Source organism: Vollenhovia emeryi, unplaced genomic scaffold (genome assembly GCF_000949405.1).
Source record: "Vollenhovia emeryi isolate VEMERY1.0 unplaced genomic scaffold, V.emery_V1.0 DF939233.1, whole genome shotgun sequence".
Classification (NCBI taxonomy): Eukaryota; Metazoa; Arthropoda; class Insecta; order Hymenoptera; family Formicidae; genus Vollenhovia; species Vollenhovia emeryi.
The window spans coordinates 148,764-169,457 of record NW_011967133.1 but is presented as its reverse complement, the minus strand read 5'-3'; the positions used below and the strand labels follow the sequence as shown (position 1 = coordinate 169,457).

At 46.8% G+C, this 20,694-nt stretch overlaps 2 protein-coding genes across 8 annotated transcripts in view; one reads left to right on the top strand and one right to left on the bottom strand.

Moving 5' to 3' along the window:
• LOC105560315 (CREB-regulated transcription coactivator 1-like) overlaps positions 1-15,301 on the bottom strand; it is a 35,465-nt gene extending 20,164 nt beyond the window's left edge. For 5 of the 7 annotated variants that reach the window (XM_012009319.1, XM_012009322.1, XM_012009324.1 and 2 more), the window contains exons 1-2: positions 15,133-15,301; positions 13,016-13,264 (exon numbers count right to left, since the gene is read on the bottom strand). In XM_012009319.1, the coding sequence (XP_011864709.1) occupies positions 13,016-13,264; positions 15,133-15,246 (363 nt within the window). In that variant the 5' untranslated portion in view covers positions 15,247-15,301. Of the gene's footprint in view, positions 1-983; positions 994-13,015; positions 13,265-15,132 lie in introns of those variants that run through there. The other 2 variants (XM_012009325.1, XM_012009326.1) reach the window with 2 other exon arrangements.
• LOC105560316 (general odorant-binding protein 69a-like) lies at positions 8,482-10,513 on the top strand. The gene is made up of 6 exons (XM_012009328.1): positions 8,482-8,632; positions 8,881-8,965; positions 9,551-9,639; positions 9,719-9,821; positions 9,919-9,983; positions 10,108-10,513. Exons 1-6 carry the CDS (start codon positions 8,573-8,575, stop codon positions 10,123-10,125), a joined length of 420 nt encoding a protein of 139 aa, XP_011864718.1. The 5' UTR covers positions 8,482-8,572; the 3' UTR covers positions 10,126-10,513.
• Positions 15,302-20,694: the final 5,393 nt, after the last annotated feature.

Sequence of the window (20,694 nt, the reverse complement as noted above, 5' to 3'; positions counted from 1 at the left end):
CCTAAAGGAATTCTGATTCGTCCGTTTTCTAACAGACGACTGGTTGAATCTATCAGATTTGATTTCAGTGCATATTCACCTCGCGATCTCACAGGCGTGGAACGCAAACGGTAAACTTAAACACAGCTCGTTGTTAATATCAACAACGGCGTTTGAAATTCGGCGAGTTTCTTCTACGAGGAAAGAAGTGCACCGATGAGAAAAATCCCCTTGAAAATTGCTGTAAGAAAATAAGCGGCCGACTAACGGGGATGAAGCGATTTCGTGGGATTTTGAGCTTCCTGTCTGCGGCGAGACTGCGGGTCCAATAAAGAAACCTCTATCCGCTCCCGCTGCGCTGGTCGCCATGTGTCGGATGAACGTGGGTCGCACGGCTATTACCTAATATCTGTTGAATTATGCGATAAACACGGAGCGTCTCTCCCACGATTACGGAGGTTCGCGGACGACGCTGTACGAGCGCGCGCGTCGTCCGCTCGTTAATCACGGTATCAGTTTCGAAAGGCCTTTCGACATTAACGCTCCAAGTGGACGCGCGAGCAAAACATTGACGCGTGACACAACACTTTCCTCGAAACCGAGCTCGGCATTTACGCGAAAAGTCGGAAACGAGACGTAAAATAAAATAGCATACGACACGCCTGTCCCGATCGATCTCCCCGTTCGTGCCGCAGCAATGTCGACCCTGTGTGTACTCGGAGGGCGATCATTGACAAGGCGTTTACGACTGTGCGTCTCGTTCATTACGCGAGAAACCTTTGACTCGCGCTCGCCCGTGGCGCGAGTAGACGTAGCGATATTTATATGCGACGCAACAGTTCCACGTAGTATGGAATCGCCGGTGACGTAACGGCTTAACCACGCGCGCAAGCACGCGGTGTGATAACTGCCGCGATAGGTTTTATCGAAGCGTATTTTGAGGAAACGCCAGCGCCACGCGCGATACAAGTTTTAACGACCGGATCATCGCCACGCTACGTTACCCCATTTGCATAATGTAATATGCAGAATGTATCGGTGTCTGGTGTAGTGACGATGCAAGAATAGCCTCCCCGCGACTTTTTTTACGTCGCACACACGAGGTGGCACGCACACGTACGTCGCGGCGTACACGTGTCCCGGGATATTCGTCGCGTCCGCGCGTATCACGACCGGCGTGGATGTTAACATATTCCGCGGCGCACCGTAGTGGACGCTCGTCGCTCCGGTCCACGCCGGGCTTTATATAAAGCCTTTGTTGGGATAAAACCCCGTCCAGAAATTATAAATAACGATGTTATAAGCAGCCACAAAATGCTATTAACTTGTGTGATTTATGACGACGATCGCGCTGCGACGCGAATCGACGGAGGGAGCGGGGGGGAGAGACTGCTGCTTTAATAGACCTAAAACAAAAGGCCGCTTTGTTAACTCTCGAAAGGAAAAATGTATCGGAAGTCTCTTTTTCTTCCTCTCGTGAAACGTGGACGCGCGCGCGCGCGAGATCTCCGCTCATTTTTCCAGAGAGCGCCGCTGAGAAAATACCGTGCGCTAAACACGTCGCGTCTCGGAGAACTCCGCGGGAAAGAAGCGAAACTTTACTAATTATATCGAAAATCTGGAAACGGAGTGGTAACTCGACGCGGGTCGACGTCTCCATTCACAACTTCGCCAATGTCAGGGCCGTGGGCGTCGCGCGAGACGGCGCGGCGCGGCGCGGCGCATCGACCAGCGTCGCGCTCCTTCAAGAAACGTACGTTCAATTAGTGCCGACGCTAAAAAAAAGAAAAAGGGCCTGGTCCGGCCCGCGAGAATTTGCCATATTCGCCCGAAAGTCGAACGAGGACGATGAGCCGCCTCCGGCGCGCACGATTTCTTCGTCGACTCAGCTCCTTTTCCCGGCGACGGCGGGCGACGTCGGCGCTTCTTTCGACGGTTCAACTTTCCGTCGAGCATCACGCGTTTTCCGACTGTGAAACACATTGTCGTCCTAGAGTAGAAACGAATGACCTATTTGAAGACAATTATACTAAAGCCGTTTATCGCGCGGAGCGCCGCGGCGGTTTTCATAGGTGCAGACTTGATACACTTTTCCCTGTCTCTCAATAAGTTTCAATAGATTAGAGAATACGCTGCGGCACGGCACGTGCCGGTGATTGAAATGAACGCGACAGTGACTGTCCTTAGCTGCGTCTCCCGACGCGAGAGCAACGTGTGACGGACGCGAGGCAACATCGAGGGTTACAAGGGCTTTGCGATCGATGTTACATACGTCGCGTCGCCGCCAGCCGATTCCCTCCCGTGTTTCACGTCTCGCCACGAGCGAGCCGGAATGTAATTACTCCGCTATCCATATTCAAGAATGAGATTACCGGAGAGCCGGGGCCTGTCAAAGTAAAACGGGGCACACACGGCACGTTGCGCCCGCAACGTATCGCTATTCATCCGATCGCCCCGCGGAGAGTGCACGGCATTATACCGTCCCGAATTTAAATTTATTCCGATCCTAACCCCGCGATACGGGCGAAAGACCGGGGCGATTCTATCCGTCTGCCGAATAATAATCAACATTGAGCATTACGCAGAATTCTGCGAAACCTCCGAAAAGGTTGCCCCTCCTGTTGACATGGAAATCCAGCCCTGATCTCATGGATCTCTCAGCCGGAGCGAAACGAGTTTTCAACGCGAGGCTTTGCGACTTTCTACTAATCATTTATATCCCTTAGTCGTTTTATCGCGGCGACTTTCTATTAACCGTTCGCGTCCGTAGAAAAGGATATGTATTTAAAAACGTGTTGTATGTTTCATTTACGCATTTGCGCAAAAAAAAAATACGAAATTACACGCCGCAATTAATTTGTCAAGACTTTTACATTGCAGCGACGGAGTTTATAATTGAATTCATCTTTGTACTCTAGCTTTGAGCATTGCTGCGAACGAAATCGTGCGAACGCAGTTTTAATTGGAAAATTGCGTATCTGTTCCCGGGACAACCTTTCGAGCTCTTGGACGCGGTAAGCTGTTTTAGTAGTGCGCGAAAAGAACTGCTCCCGAAGGTCGTGCACGCGTCGATACGCGTGGTTTATGCCCGAACGAAGAGAGAAAGCGAAATACGAGGGAAAATGTTGGGTCCGTACGACCGCACAGACTCACGGTATAATTAATCTCGGCGAAAAATCCTCCCAATACAAAGTATCGATTTTATGCGCACACGTAATAGGCGTCCGCATAGTTGCGAAGCGGAAGATTTGCGCCGGAGACGGTAAGAGAGACTTGGCGGCGGACAAGTTGAACTTTTTTTCTCGACTTGAATGAACTTTAATTTGGACTTGAGCCACGATACTCCGCTATTAAATATTCATCCGGCTCGTGTCCTTCGACTTTCACAGATGATATTCAAGGACACCGTTCGATCGAACGCCGATGACACTTTCCAGGTTGTAATTTTATCTTCATCTGACCTCTTATGCAAGTCGACCGTCCGATGTCGGATCGCTAACGGTGCAGTGGAATGAGAAATTATGGAGCGAGGCAGACCCTCGCGCGAATCACGCGCCATGTAAGGATTTTCTCAACGAGAAAATCAAAGACCCTCGGTATTATTGGATAATATTACGTAACGCGAGCTAATCAAACTTTCGGTAGAATTAGGTTGAAACTGGGGATTTCAACTTTCGGGATATTCCTGCTAAAAATGCGAGACGAGAGTCAAGCGTGAGTGTAAATCGGCGACGCCGGACTCACGGCGGAATATTAATCGGAGCATCAAGGGGATGCTGGGGCGACTCTACACTTTTGCCACCTTTTGCCCCCAGAGCTGTCGATTCGTGAAAACATTTCTGTAATATACAAACGATGTGGCTCTTGTGTACAGACCGACAGTGTCCCACTATTCGGATCAAGTGAAAGAACAGCATGGTAACATTGAAATTAAGTTTAGGAGCTTAACAAGTTACAGGTTACCTAACCTATAACTTATCCGAGTGAATAGATTTTTTGTCAGGCTTCTAAACTTGATTTCAATGATACTATGCTATTCTTTCATTTAGTCAGAATAGCGGAGCACTGTCGGTTCGTGCACAAAAGCCACATAATTTGTACGTTACACAAATGTTTTCGCGAACTGACAGTTTTAGGAGCAAAAGGTGGCAAAAGTGCAGAACCACTCCGGCATCCCTCGACGCGGGCCTGCGTGTGAAGGAGAGTGGCGAACGATGAAATTTTCGTTAATGGAAGACGGGTCTTAATGGCCGAGCGAGACCGGCCGAGTTAGACAAAGTATTTTTGTGCAGTCTGCAGAACGAGGGCGCGTTATGAATGGGGCGAGGAATACGGAACGCGTTGAAGAGGTCGGGAACCGATCGTCGCGGAAGAAGCTTCCCTCCTACTCGCAACGCAAGCAGCTCTCTGCTCCAGCGACCTAGGTCCCTACCCTTGCCTTCCGATGACAACTTCGCTCCACCCACCCACACACGTCGGCCGTCGTCACGACGCTACGCCGCCGCCGCCGCCGCCGCCGTCTGCCGACTCCCGACGGCGATGACCCACTTTGACGAGGATACCCATCGCCATTCAAGGCTGTCGATTGATAAGAAAGAAACAGGACGCACGCTGCATCTCTCACCGAATTTCCACGTCCCGCTTTCGTTTTTCCGTACCACGGAAAACGATCCCCCGTCCAATTGTATAATACGCGAAGCGTCGATATGCTACGCGCGTCCTCTCCGAAATGACGGTGAATGAAAGCATCGTCGCGGATGAAGCGAGGTCTTAAAGGGATCGTCGCTTCGTTGGTGCACCCGGACATAATCCCCGGGAATCTCGATACGAAACGCGCGCGTTATCCGTGAAAATCGATCGCCGTGCCGTGGGCTGCAACGGGCGGATCAGGGGACGGGGATTCCGCTTTGCAAACGATGGTAAAACCTCTGATGCGAGAGGCAACGTTGACATTTCCGCTACCAGCGAAATTTCGGTCGCGGCGCAAGGACCGCGACGATCGAAGCTGGGCTGCAGCTGCAGCCGCAGCCGCAGCCGCAGCAGCAACGGCCGTAACAATCGGCACGCCGGGAACGAATGAAACTGGCGAGTACCTCCTGCACGAGTAAGGCGATCAATATTTCGTATGCGAGCGCACACTTGCCCCGTAGCACGTGTATGCGGTGGCGTTTGTTTTCTGCTGTGCCCGCGGAGCTTGCGTGGTAGCTCGCAACGTTGGAGGAGAATATCCTCTCCAACCGGAGCTTCCTTGCTTGTCGACGAAAGAGCGCAGAGTTAAATAACGACTCGTTTAAAGTTGATTGCAAAAAAAAATGTTGTCTACTCTTTCCAGCCAGCCTTTCCATTCCGCGCGTGCTTCAGCGAGTCGCGATGATGGTTTGAACGTTGCAACGGGCGTCTGAGCGGACACGTTGGACACAGCTCGCCGAAACAAAGTGCAAGTTCCGGCGACATTATTCCGAGGCCGCTGTTTATATTGTCCCGAGAATGAAGGCTCGTACGTACGCCTTATCGGCCACCGGGCTGCCATTCAATTAGATTGCGCCGCGACAGAGATCGGAGCGCAAGGCTAAGCCGAGGCTCTCCTCGCGGCGACATGAACGGCGACATGAACGGCGGGTAGGTGCGCCACGGCACGTGCGCAGGAGCAGAAATCCGCCGGAAATTCGATCGATTCGTGTGCGCGCGAGAAAGTTGGACGAGCGAGAAGACGACGCGAGTGCAATCGCGACGACGACGGGCAGCAGCAGGCCTCGAGAGGCGCGACGAATGATCGAACGGCCGCGGCGGGGTGAGAACCCGGGAGGAATCGCTTGACCCCGATCGCCGCGCGTCCGAGAGGAGAGGTAAGACCGCCTCTCGGTGCGTTTCCTCGCGCGCGCGCGCGCGCGCGATCGAAACTCGACCTTGACTGTCTTGGCAGCGACTCGTCGGATCTTTACGCTAATCGCGAGCGATTCTTTATACGCACACGGGACTCGAGCCTCGATCGAGCGATCGAGAGAGATAAGCCCCGGTTGCGTCGGGATCGGCGAACGCGTCGCCCGATTTAGAGCCTCTCGATAGGACACCGCACGTGAACTTGGGACCTTGGGATAATTGGGTATCAGAAACGTATACCGGCAATTTGTCGCGCCAACTGATAATAGAAACTTGCGCGGGATATAAGCGGCGTATAGGACTCGTTTTACCCTCAAACCAAGCGCTGCATCAAGGTCGAAGTGTATTAATAAGCACGGGGCTCTCCGTGGCATTGTGATACTTGTAGACTAAACACAATGATTTTCCCATTGTCCTGCGTGACCGATCAATTTCTCGCCAAGCTATAAGACGGCTCACAAAGCATCACTTATTCAGGAAACTCGCAAGGTCTGTCGGTACGAGGAAACACACGCGGCTTTACATTATTCCGAATTACATACAATTTTGCGATACGTCGTACGAGTTTCAGCTAAAATACTAAACAAGTTCGACCGTCCGTGCTCGAATTACATACAATTTTGCGACTCGTCATCCGAGTTTCAGCTGAAACGCCGCGAAAATCGATTCCGAGGAATTGCTTACAGATCTCATTCTTGATATCCACGAGAAACATTCTCTGGCGTCGTACTACTTTCTTGTGCATCGCAATACTTCCTTTTCTAGGTCCGTTCCTTCCTTCCCCGACAACGCGCTGCAATTTTTACGCGTACCCGCCGCGTAACCCGACAAATCTACCAATCGTCTAAACGCACCGCCGATCGAATTACCTTGTATCTATAATCTAATTAATTTTCAGTGAATTGCCGGTGGACGGGAAATAGCGGGTGATAGAAGGTCAATCAGGCAGGTTCATCGATTCGATTTAACGCAGTTAAATTTGAGAATGCCGTCTTTTGCCCTCGCGCAAAAAACTCGTGCGCAAACGATAACGCGGCGCCGAAGCGATCTCGATATTACGTTTCGTCCCGCGATTTAATTGCTTCGTTATGGAGAGTGATACGTGATACGCGCTCTATGCGCGCGTACCGTAAACTGAAATACGAATTCCCTTTGTTTATTACCTCCGGCAGCGTTACATATTGCAGCCTCCGTAAGCAAACAATTACACTCATTGACAAATTGCAGCAATCGCGCAGTGCAAAGTCTGATCTATAATCCCAAGTTATTACGGCGATAATGCGATCGGAAGTATCAAATTAATGTACCACAAATACGCGCGTAGTTGATGCAACCTCTTCTCTTTATTCTCTTCTCTCTTTTTCCCCCTTTTACCTCGAATGGTAAAACGACCGAAAATTAACCAATTTTTAGTCATTATCATACCTGGTGATTTCGTATCGCCATGTTGACGATGATTCTTACAATTTCGCGGTAATTTAACGATCGCTGCATTGTATCCTTACCGGTTACGACATCGTCTCGTGCGAGTATCTTCCGCATTATCGGCGGATGTGCTTCGTTTACGTATCGATCGGTATTGATTGATAATATTACGTAAAAGAAGAAAATATAAAACGGTTTTATGCATCGCGAATTAGCCGAAACGGCCGCATTAAAAGGCGCGTGAATTGAATCACCTTAAAAACTAACCTTTTTTAATAAAAACAGGTTTAAAAAAGACGCCAAGTATAAGCGTCATTTAATCAAGACGTACATAATTTAATTATTTGGATATCTTTTATTTCAAAAAATTGTTTTATCTTCTCCCTCCCCTCCAAAGTATCTTCTCTACAAAAGTAACGACATCATTAAATGGCGCCAACTAAACTGAATATTTACACAAACTAGGTACTTTATTATTTTTTATATTAGAATGTTATATTAAAAGGCGCGTGAGTTGAATTGTTGAAAGGTAGAATGTCGACGGCTTGAAAAACAATTAACCCCGACAACAAATACGTCGGAATTGAAAACACCATAGGGTCGTGCGTTGAACCGAATAAACGCCCGTCTCCGGCTTAGGTTCAATGGAGTTAATTACGTATATTAAGTGCTTCCCGTTATTTAGCTTAAAGTAAATATTTCAAGTGCACGCTCTTTACAGGTTCCATGAAAAATTTTTTTAACGAACGCCGACGGGATTATTTTCCGTCCAATTACGATTTTCCAAAATTTCCCGCCAAACATCATTATTTTACGTTTACGTCGAATTTGAATTTTCGCGTTTCAAGCGCGAAAACAATCACTACGTTCCGTTCGAGTGTCATCGTTGCAACAAAAAAAACACACACACGGAGGAAGAAAAAAAACTTGTTATCCAGCTTTCCCGATATCAGCTTGACGTGTGCTCAATGAAAATGGAAAAGTTCCACGCACCAAGTCGAGCGTACGTTTGTAGATACGCGTATGCAGGATATACACAAGGTCGCGGACACACGTAATTGCGCGCCGCGCGCTTCCGTTAAGAGTCGAAAATTAGCCGGGGTTTAAGCGGCGACTTAACAACCAAGAGCCTCAATCAGTAAGCGAAGGATATGGCATTAGCCCTCCATCGAGCACGCCCACATCCCGTTGTCGCGGCGTTATAAAAACAGCGCGTGGCCGGCGCGGATGGTACATTTTGCCGTAGAAAAGTGACATATCGAGGCGCAGGCGAGCAAAACGTACGACGATGCACGTGTCGGTGATCCTCGGCGTAGTGTTGCTACAGGCGATTTACGTGTCCGCCGGGGTAAGCCCTTCCGCTTACACTTTCGTTAAACGCGGTACAGATCCCCCCCTCCCCCCGCCCTCCGCTCGGTGCAGGGACAACGCGGCGCGATAATCGGCAGTGACCCACTGTACGCATTGTGATGTGCGATTCGCGCGCGTTCCGCGGGCGTGCGTGCGCGCGAACTTGTCGCGAATGGTGCTAAAGTCCGACACGCGAGAAAATACCCGCCGCCCGACGCGCTCGTAATAAATTCTGATTTTGCGTAGCCACCTGACTGGGTGCCCCCAGAAATGTTGGAGATGGTTCAAGGCGACAAGCAACGGTGCATGGCCGAGCACGGAACGAGTCAAGGTGAGTCCCGCGATTAACGGCGCGACCAACATTCGGTGGTTCCGCGTTATTATACATACGTTTCGCTCATTTCGAGGATAGTTCGTTCCAAGATCTTTCTGTCTGCTAGCGAATCCGGTTGCTCGCACTAGTGCGCACTCGGTGCGCACCAAAGCCTGTTTACAGTCTATTACATTTAGGAATCATCTGAAATATTTCTCAGCCAGTAAAATGATTCGTACAGCATCCATACGGATAATTTTTTTGGCTAAATACTCTTTGAACGTCTATTTAAGACAATGTTAAATATGAGAATACCGATCAAAAACAAGCCTTGGTGCGCACTCAGTACGCACCAAAGCCTGTTTACAGTCTATTCTTATATTTAGGAATCGTCTGAAATATTTCTCAGCCAGTAAAATGATCTATACAGCATCCATACGGATCGTTTTTTCGCTAAATACTCTTTGAACGTGTATTTAAGACAATGGTAGATACAAGAATACCGAGCAAAGACAAGCCTTGGCGCGCACTCAGCGCGCACTAGTGCTAGATATCAAAGCCCTCGTCTCCTTATAACGTTGGTATTTCAATTCCGCGATGCAGCGCTTATCGACGAGGTTAACGATGGGAAGCTCTCGAATGACCGGAGCATAACGTGCTACATGAACTGCCTCCTCGACGCCTTCAGTTTGGTAATTTCTTTTGTCGATGTCGTTTCTCACAAATTGCGCGCGACCGGTCGAAAACTGATCGAAACGTCTCGCCGATTAGGTCGACGAGGAGGGTAACCTGGAGGCTGAGATGCTGATAAGCGTTATCCCGGCGGAATTTCAGGAGATAGGCAACAAGATTTTGAACAAATGCGCCAAGCAAGGTACGTCGTGGACGAAATGCATTTTACACCAATTTCCCGTACTGCTACTTTATTGTTATCTCGTCGACTTTCCGCCCTGATTCGGCCGATGTTTCAGACGGCGCGGATGCTTGCGAAAAGATCTACGAAGTGGCGAAATGCGTCCAAGGGACAGTACCGGAGGTAAATAGACTCGTTATTTTAAGTCGATAACTTTTAATGAGAGCCGAGCTACGAGTTTCGTTCCTTAACTCAAAAGGATTATTATCATTGTCATTAATTAATACGTTTAAATGTATTGTTACAGCTGTGGTTTATGGTATAATTCGACGCATGGGAGACGAGTTTGCTCGGCAATCACGTGCGACGACATTCTCCAACATATCCCGCGCATAACGTTTCGAAGTGAAACAACTCGCTTCGTCAAGGAAAAAAATAAGGAACAAAGAAGTAGCCTAGGGATACGAATTACGTAAATTTAAAAAAAATGTGATTTGTATAATAACAATAGCAAGTAATCATTATGAGACACGCCATGGGGCGAAATATGAATAAAATTGTTAAAAAAATGTTGATGTTTGACATTAAAATATCGGCTGAGCTATAAATATGCATTGAAACTCAATCAGACCCGAGCGTGGCAAATTACAGCGGGGAAACACGAGACATCGATGCATAATTACGAGCTATTTATGAGCCCATGTTTAATTAAACAATTTTTTATCATTTTATTCGCCTTTGATTCCAGTACCATTTGACTTTCTCGACCGTTCGCGGAATCGCGTGTCGAGGGTGAAGCGGGGTGTGTCAATTAATTAAAAAGAATTCGTTATAAAGAGCAAATTACATAGCAAAAGTTAATTAGATACGGTAGTTTCTCTCTCTCTCTCTCGAAAGAGAGAGAGGAGATTTATTAAAGAAAAGATCGTAAAGTAAAACACTGAAAGAAACCTATAGTTTATTGTAGAACTTGGATTGAAATTGAAAGAAAGTAAAAATGAGGTAAGTCCATAATTTTCAAGTCTATTTTAGGTACGATTCGACACTTTTCAAGTCGACTTTACAAACGACGAACTTACGTCTGGTATAGGATCCTTCGATTATGCGCGAGGTAAGAATTTTCTCGCCCGGCATTGCCATAATTTCGACAATCACTGTATCAATGGCGACAGCTAATACCATTCCAACTGAAAACAATCTTGTTAATTCCGTGACAGTATTATAATAACAAGTGCGCCATGCTTCCGCTTTAATAAAATGCCGCTCGCTTCATCAAAACATTATTGAATTAACAGGATTAGGTCAATTAGACTCCTGTTACCTAATACAGCGTCGTTTCTTTCCGCGAGACTTGCGAAAAGTTTGCATGTAAAAATAATGACTCGCTCACGCGTGGCGGTACACGTGATTCTCTTCTCGCGTGAATCTCTCGCGAGATTTCCTTTGCGATTCCACGGTACGACGACGTAGCGTCGGCGCGGTGAAAAAAATGTGTAATTTAATCATCGGATCGCTATCTGAAATGACATCGCGTAATTTTCTCAGTCCGCCTGGACGCGAGAAAACTTGATTCGGGAAATTTAATTATTTCTCCGGATAATGCACAGCTGCTAATGCATAGAGTACATTTTGCCGTTAACTGCGAAACAATGTCAAGGCTAAACTATTTTGCACAATTTTTCACGCGATACTTTTACAAAGCACCTGGCCGGATTTGCCGTATAAATCTTGAATTAGTTTGCTAATAAACCCATTACAAGTTACCAAGCCGCTTGAAATTTGACGGTTAATTTACATTCGTTAAAACTTTTCCCCGCCGTAAGGTCGTCATGATTTCGTGAATGTGTCCACGTCATCCCATAAGTCCCTCGGGACGAGGTACTCGCACGAATATAATATCTAATGGTCATGCACGAACGGGATTATTAATGACTGACCTTCGTGATATTAAAAAAAAAGGATACTTTTCACGTGGAATTTTCGCGCCGGTTTGCACAGCTTGATAAAATAATTCCACATTGTTAATCGAATGCGGATGCTGCACACAATGCGGACGCGATACAAAGGTCACAGAGTTGAAAACGCACGATAAAACCTTCGGTCGTTCCTTTTAGTGCAACACGAGCGAGAGCGTATGCATCGTTTATTTATCCTACGCGCCGCGATATGGCATAGCCGCGTCGAATTAGCCATAATCCGCGTTGTTACACTTTTCATTATTTTGCGGCCTCGGCTATTGTATTTCCGCTCGTCGCCGCAGGATTTCAATTTCATTACTGTCGCTAAAAGTAATCGACTACACAACTACGCTTACGGGTGGAGCCAATGCAATCGGGAACATTTTTAATTCGTGCTGCTGCGTACGTGCCATGCAATTCCATTGCTGTGCGGAGACATTGCAACAAAAAAGAAAAAGGGGGACAAGATCACTACGAAAAGGGAAATTGCTACGAATCGGTTACGGGTCGGTACAACATATCCTACTGCGTTCAGTGATGTGCACACGTCAACGGTACTTGCCAATACAAACGCTTCCTACTTGGTACGCGCGGATCAAATAAACAGCAAGACATTACGGTGTGTCGTTCGAAATGAATTTCACACTGAAATCTGGGTGCGAGACAAAGCGAGTCGTAAAATGTCTGCAGGACGACCCTTGAAAGCACGGAGAAAAGTCTTTCGTTTGCGCCGAGTTAGAAAGGAGGCCCTTTTCGGCCTCGATTAGCCCCGACAGTGACGACAGACGAGTTTCAGCGCGAGACACGCGTGCGACAAAGTGATTTCAGATTATTTACTTTACAGCAATGCGTTTCGCGTGAATTTCACACGGAGAAGAATTTCCCCTCCAGACTCTCGTTCCGATCGAAAACGTCGCACAAAATGGATCGAGATCGAGCTTTGTTGCACTTTGAACGCGGCGATTAAAATGTTGGCGTTTCGATTTGACATTTACGTTCGCTCGAGATATCCGAGAGCCTAGGCGACAGCCGGGAAAAAAAATGGACTCTTTCGACCGCCGAGGTCTCTCCTCGGGCAAGCCCGCAACGTAATCTCCGGAGCGAATTGAACCGCGACGTGGAAGAGTTTTTCTCCGTGGAACGAAAGGTGAGGGTGCGTTCCGGAGGGTGCAACGAAACGTTCGGGAGACAACAAGCCGGGGGCTGGGCAACAACAACTGAGGGAACTGTTTTCGTTCGTGGGAGAACGGTACAGACCTTAAGGTCGATCGAGTGGATCGCGCCGGGATGCGGCGAGGAGTGCTCTTTCGCGTCGTTGCCGCAATTGACATTGTTGTTAACGTTCGGCAGCGAGCCACCCGCCCTGAACTGATTTCCCAGGTTAATGTGCAGATGCTTGCCGCTGGACTGCGGTGGACTGGCGCCGGCACTCTTGACGGACAGCGGGGTCTCCGGTACGCCGGATCCCGTGGGACTAGCACCCACCGAGCTGCTCGCCGAGGCCACCTGTGCAGGTCCGGTCATTCACAACCATGGCCACCGCAAACGTGACGCGAGTAAGCAATCCTTTGCGCTCCTCGATCGGCCGGTTAGCCTCGCGCGACTCGCGCTTGCGAGCGAAAACTCTTAACATTGCCGCGGGCTAACCAGCTGCTCTCTCTCTCTCTCTCTCTCTCTCTCTTTCTCTCTCTCTCTTTCTTTCCTCCCTGCTGCGAGACTTACGCGATCAGGACTAGGGATCCCGCCACCCTCGTTACCTGCGTTCTTCGTGTTCCTATTCGTGTGACGAAACGTTGGCTCTCGCGACAAAGCGATTTATCGGCCCTCCTGTGGACCACGCTGCGATAAACTGCTTTTCTTATCTCCGTAGCTAATTCCATTCCCCGATTGCCGACCCGAACGAGTTTCAATCAACGCGCACGAAATTTTCCTTACGAGATTTACCGGGATTCAAAGTAGACGGGACACGGCCAATGACAGTTAACAGCTGGTGTTTGAGAGTCGAATTTTAACATTTTTCTTTTTTTACCCCGAGCCCGGAGTCGGCAAACTCTTTTCCGTGTCGGGCGGTGAACGTTTTTCCAGGCTTCGCGGGGGCTCGAGAGGCAAAAACGAAGGGAATTACTCGCGTAACGATTGATCGTTAATGAAAATGCAATTGATTGCGCGGGCAGTGGAGTAAATAAGACAAACGGAGCGCCGAGTTTGCCGAGCCCTGGGCCGAACGGTCGCGCCTTTAAAAAAAAAACCCCGCGAAGCGAACTTCCAATCGCGCTTTCGTTTTGTTCCAGATGGCTTTCGCTGTCCCGAGATACTCGGAGATAGGCGTCGAACGATCCCGCGAGGCGTCCTTATCTCGCGATTGGAGAACGTTCCCCGGCGCGGCGGTCCGTTTTAACCGCACGGGGGCACGCGGAGGTGCGCGCTCGAGGACGCTAAATGCATCGACCCAACCTCGCCGACGCTCCCGTTGAAAATACCTCGAGGGCCGCCGCGGCGCTGCTATTGAGAGAGCGGAATGTTTACACGCGCATCGAAACGAATCGAACGCGCGCCGTAACGAGCGCCAGGCCGCTTGACCCGTCACCGAGATCGCCCCGAGGGAAACGCCGCTCGGCTCTCCGCGCTCTCCCCCCTCTTTTCTTTTGTTCTCATCGAAATCGCAGTTACCGAAGGCAGCGGACCCGTTCGAATGTACCGCGCTCCAACTCCGACGACGTCGCGGCGGAGTTGTATTGTACGAGTGGAAACGCGCGGAATTTGGCGCGGATCGATCGCGGGAGATTAATCGCGCGTCGCGTAATCGCGCCTCCGAGCGAACGCCGGCGCGCGGCGCGCGCGAGAAGCGCGGGAGCGCGGCGGAAATCCGTGCGACGTATATGCGTCGCGCCGCTCGCGCGCGCGGGTATTACGCGTGCCGAGTGCCGACGGACTTGTACGCGGCCGCGCGCGCGAGATGCACTTGCAACAGCAGTCGCACGTACACACACGCTCGCTCGCTCGCGGAGCAACCCGGCCGATACACAGGCAAGGCAGGCAAAGGCAGGCGGGACAGGCAGACAGGCGGACACGCGCGCACGCACGCTCGCACGCACGCACACGCACACGCACACGCATACACACACGCGGAGAGACCGAGAGCGCGGTGAGCGCACAAAAAGAGACGGGGCTCGGAGGGAGAACGAGAACGAGAACGGAGCGGGGCGTGGGGGAGGGGGGGGGGTGGGAGGGCCGCGGGGGCGGGCGGGGCGAGGGGGACACCCGTTGTTTACGTTCTAACATCTGAGCCGAGGGAGGTGCACGACGGGTCACGGCGCGATCGCGGCACGGCACCGAGCCATCCACGCCAAAGGGCAATACTGATATTTCCTTACTCTGCTCGTGACGTTCGAGACCTCCTTCATGATCGCTTCGAAAGCCGCCGAGTCCTGCGCCTCCTTCTGGTTCAGCAGCGCGATCTTTTCACTGAATTTCCGTGGGTTCGCCATGATGGCTCGCGGCACTAGTTTTTCGCGGACACTCGCGGAACCCGGAGCACCCACCACCACCGCCGTCGCCGCCGCCGCCGCCACCACCAACCACCACTACCGCCGCCACTAGAGCGACCGTCGACCACCAGCCACCCTACCGTCGCCGACGCACCGTCCGCCTCCCTCGCGACCGTTTCCCCGTGTTTTTTCCCCCGATCGACGACGCACCACCGCTCGCGGAATCTCGCCACGGATCGCGATTATCGCGTCGCTGCTTCCCCGCGTAATCCGATGTGCGCCTTCCGGATGGCACTGGCGAACACTGATACGCAAGATGATGCGGCGCAGCGCGCCACGCGCATTGCGCAGGAGCTGCAACTTCGCGGGCCGACGACTGCCCGCGATCGCCGCGCCCCCGCGCGGCCGCACCCGCGACCACGGGCCTAGGGACTTTGCTCGCGCGCGCGCGCGCGCGAGAGAGCCATAGACCAGAAAGAGATACCTGAGAACGGCCATGCCGGCGCTTTACTTGACGCCGTTTCAGGAGACCGTTTTGCGCGCCCTCGCGCCCGTTTTTTTACTTTTCCAACTATTTCATCGCGCACTTTCTGACTCTGCCGATAAAAGTTCCACTTGGTTCATGTCTGTGCTGTGCGTTCTGACATCTAATTTACTAAATTTACATTGTCTACATGAGAGAAGCTGATGTAAATATTTACGTTAATGTAATTTTGAATTTTACAGCACAATCCGGAAAAATATACATATAGTCAAAGCTAGCGATAGTCATAGGCATATAAAAGATAGACTGTTTATGAGGCAGTGGAACCCTAGGTGGGGTTCCACTGCCTCATAAACAGTCCTCCTGAAAGAAAAGGACAACATGAATTTATTTGGGTATCTGTCTTCCTCTAGTGGACGCAGTGAACTCTATACATACTGGAATGAGTGATCTATTGTTCTGGCTGTTGCCGAGAGAGAGGTGCGTTTGGGTGAATCATTAGGCTTGTTTTCTGTTCCTACACTAGTGAACTAGTGCAATAAATTGGAGTAAGACAAGCATATTTTTTCCATAGAACTTATAAACATGGAAGGGGAAACGAATCGGCACAAGTGAAGCCAAGAAGTGAGACAGAAGAAACTAGAATTCTGTCTCGTTCTATGACTTTTCCTCGAAATACGCATGCGCAGCCAAAACGAGATTACAATAACGCATGCGCGGCCAAAACGAGATTACAATAACGCATGCGCGGCCAAAACGAGATTACAATAACGCATGCGCAACGATTTTAACGCATGCGCATAACGGACCAAAGTCATCTTCTATCTATCCTTGTCACACAGATGTTGGACTCAGTTTCAGCTCACGGAGAGTATATGCTATTCCCCTTCCATGTTTATAAGTTCTATGATTTTTTCTCATTCTAGCTTACTGCACTAGTTCACCAGTGCAAGAACAGAAAACAAACCCCTTGTCTCCTTCTAGTACTACCTGATTGGATAGTCGCATATAAATGACGAGAGAAGTACAGCTACTGGATAAAGGATAGCTGACTCGTCCGCCATCTTGGAGCCCAAACGTTTGACTTTGGCAAATGCATTTCGGCACAAGATATGATGAATTTCTTGTTCTAGATTAATTGTTAATAAAATCCAAATTACGTCTTTGTTTTTGGAAAGCCATATTTTTATTTATACAAAAATTGTGGACAAGAATCAAAGAAATACAACACAAGAGATGGATGAATTAATTAATTTATTACGGTTTTCTGAAATACAGATTTGGAACCGTAGCTTACGGTATTTTTTTTATCACAAATTTCAAAATTTCTTATTCCTAGACCTCGTACAGTTGTATAGTGTTCAAGTAAATAATGTAGGATATTACAACATTGAGGAAATAAAGAACCATATTTATCCTTTACCTAATTGATAATAGTTTTGAAAGATACTAATTTTTGCAATAAATCTGTCATATTGTTTTGAACAACACTTTCAGTATATTGAAACATTTCATATGTTATACTAGAAATTTTTTTCAACCCTCCTAAGTCAAGACATTCAGTTAAAGTTGCCTCTCTTGCACGAGATAATTCAACATTTAGCAAAAATTTTTTGCAATTTTCACAAATATTTTTGTGCGTAAATAGGAAATTTACACAACTACCAGCTATATAGTATATATTTGCCTTGTCACTTTCTGTAAATATCGCAGCAGAAGCTCCATTAACAGCTTTTTCAGAATTATTATTCTCCTCTACAAACATTTTGTTAATTAGAATGCTATACAGAGCATGTATACAGAGCACAAATAGGCCTCAGAGCCTTGTGACACGATGCTTTTTCGATAAAGTTTTTATAAAAATCGTCTTAATTTTTGTGCAAATTTTTATACTTAAGTACACGTAAAAATAACATTTAGTATTATGTTACATAGCCCTTCTAGACGCCTTATTGATCGCTATCAGTCGAGTAATTTATGTTTTTTGTGTCAGACATGAATTGCGATAAGCATATAAGCTTTATAACCTTTAATGCATTTAATGCACTAGGTTTCATACCTGCTCTCTTTCTAATTTGTGAAAAAATGTTTTCTAACGCATCTTGACTTAATCGTGATCCTAGAAGAAATTTATACTTTCCATCGAAACATTCTTGCGCTAATTTCATAAAGGAAAGAGATGTTAAAATTGACCTTGTATTTAATGGTTTCCATCCTTTGCCAATTATAATTTGTTCCATGATTGATACAAAATAATTTATAAATTTCTTTTTCTTTTGTACATTTGTCGATGTGACTGAAGTAATACGTTTTCTAGAATTTAGAAGTTCAAACCATTGGCGGAGAAATCTTAAAAACCAAGCTGTAGTCAACGCTTCACGTGGTAAAATCTTTTGTATAACAGCCGTCTCTAAAGCACCAGCAGTCTTTATAGATATGTATCTCATGGCATTTCCTACATTTATTTTTGAAAAATGCCCTGGTGTAACAATTTCCTGTGTGAGGTGATGCAGAGATCGTAGACGCTTTTTATTTCTCATTTCATGGTTCCAAAGATCAGTAATATATTTTCCAGTGACCACATTCGTTGGTAAATGGTTCTCTCGGATAACTTTCTTTGGTAAATATATTTGAGACCGTTGAATGGCAGATTTCCAATTTTTAAGAAGATGGGGGATATCCGCAAGTACATAAATTTGCCTGTTTGAGTTGTCTGCTTTAAAACTGGTTATTCGTTGATCTCTACTGACACATATTCCAAGCGAGGCCCACAAAGCTTTGTTGTTGCTGCCCATATCTGAACAAACACTTCTAACATTTAAACCAACTGAAGTAGCAGCTTGCACTATTTCAAGAATGAATTTACTCATGTCACTTCCATTAGTCGATGGGCCAGTCACATGGCAAGCAATAATCTGTTTCCACGGTGTATTTAATCCTCGTAAAGCAGCTACAGTTAAATGATTACCCTTCTTATTTGTATCACCAAGTGTAACTTGTCCAATAAAAGTCTTTTTTGATTTGTCGAAATCTAAGTCGCCAGAAATTTCCATCTCATCAACCATTATTGAACAATCTTTCTCAATATCTTGCATGCTTTCTATTTTTTTTTCCAATAAGTCAACAATAGCATGCAGCAATCCAAATTCGATTTTGATAGAAAAAATCCTTTTATTTAGAGTACTGTAAGACGGCGCAGGATAACCAGTTTCATGCAGGAAATTGTAACCATTTTTACCCAAAGCAAACCTCAACTTCAAGCCTTTTATTACTCCCTCATGACTCCATTTTTTAATGCACTTTCTTTCTGTTGAAAGTGTTGGAAATTGCTCACGTGTTAAAAATTTGGCAATTGCGTCATTTTTAGACTTTATGTCTTCTTCTAACTGAGCACATTTCTTCTTCAGTTCAAGAATCTGAATTTGATCATCTGAGCTCTGAAACGATATAATAAAAAAAATTAATTTAAAGAAATGTATAATAAAAGTAATATAAAGTTATAATAAATAATATAATAAAACAAGATTTGAAGAAATCTCGAGGGGTGAAATTTTCATGATTACCGTAACTTAATAAAAAAATAAAAGGAATACTTGTAGGAAATGTTGCTTACCCTATTTTGACATTCGGGTACATCTTCACAAAGTAAATCCTTAGAGTAATTAGAAAAATTTAACGGAGGTGTCAAATTCGTACTCTCAGAAAGTACATTTAGTTTCAAACGCTTATTACTGGGTTGGATATCACAGCATTGATTTTTTACATCTTCTTCTCTACATCTCTGTAAATATTAAATACTTTAACAATGGTTTACATACACAAAATTATCCTTATTACCTTGTATAAACTGTTTCTAGGAGGATTAAGTAATTTTGGTGTATTGGGCACATTAAATATTGTTGGCACTGCAAATGGTAGTAAACGCTTTTTGCCATCAGCACGACCTTGTTCAATTTGAGATTCTTCAAAATGTTCCTAGAAACATAAAACAAAATGTTTCCCAGAATGATCATTATCTTTGCTAATATGTTGATCACAAATTTAGCACAAATAATTACCGAACACAGGCGATCATTTTGTGTTGGATTCCAGTCTTGTCTCCTACAATTTATCAACCACTTTTTTCGCCTTTCAGGATCTGCAGGGAACCTAAACAATAACAAAAGATAGCAATAATCAAAGACGTTATTACTAACATTAATAATATAATAATATTATAATTAAGAAGTCATCAATAAAAAGTCAATAAAAATATATGTAAGTAAAAAGAAGAAAGTAAGGTTAGGCAAATTTGTCTACATTTTTGCTACTAATAAATAAAAATACTTACCTGTAGAATTTAAAGCCATTCCTTGAGTGGTTTGAACAATTTGGGGCCGAACAGCCAGTCATTTTTACGAAACAACATAAAAAATAATAGAAATAAATTTACATCGAACTACCGCGAATAAAACTTGGGCTCCAACATGGCGGACGAGTCAGCTGTCCTTTATGTAGTAGCTATAAGAAGAAGGCCGGCGTCACTTATATGCGATTATCCAATCAGGTAGTACTAGAAGGAGACAAGGATTCACCCAACGCACCTTTCTCTCGGCAACAGCCAGAACTATAGATCACTCATTCCAGTATTGAGTGGACGTAATCTGAAGGCGATCACGTATTCACGCCCACGTTATCACGTACACTAGAAGAAGACAGATACCCAAATAAATTGGTGTTGTTCTTTTCCCTCAGGAGGACATCCCCCACTACCTCATAAGCGCACGACTATTGGTTAGACGTGGCCGTATTGGATCCGGACTGGAGCCAGGAGCCAACAAACTCATCAATAAGACAATAATAATACCTCATAAGCAGTCTATCTTTTATATGTTTATGGCGATAGTTTCTCACTGGTGGCATCTGATCGTCCCCTAGGGAGCAACGCGTCTCATTGGCCGGCGAGCGCGACCGCGACTTGGGAT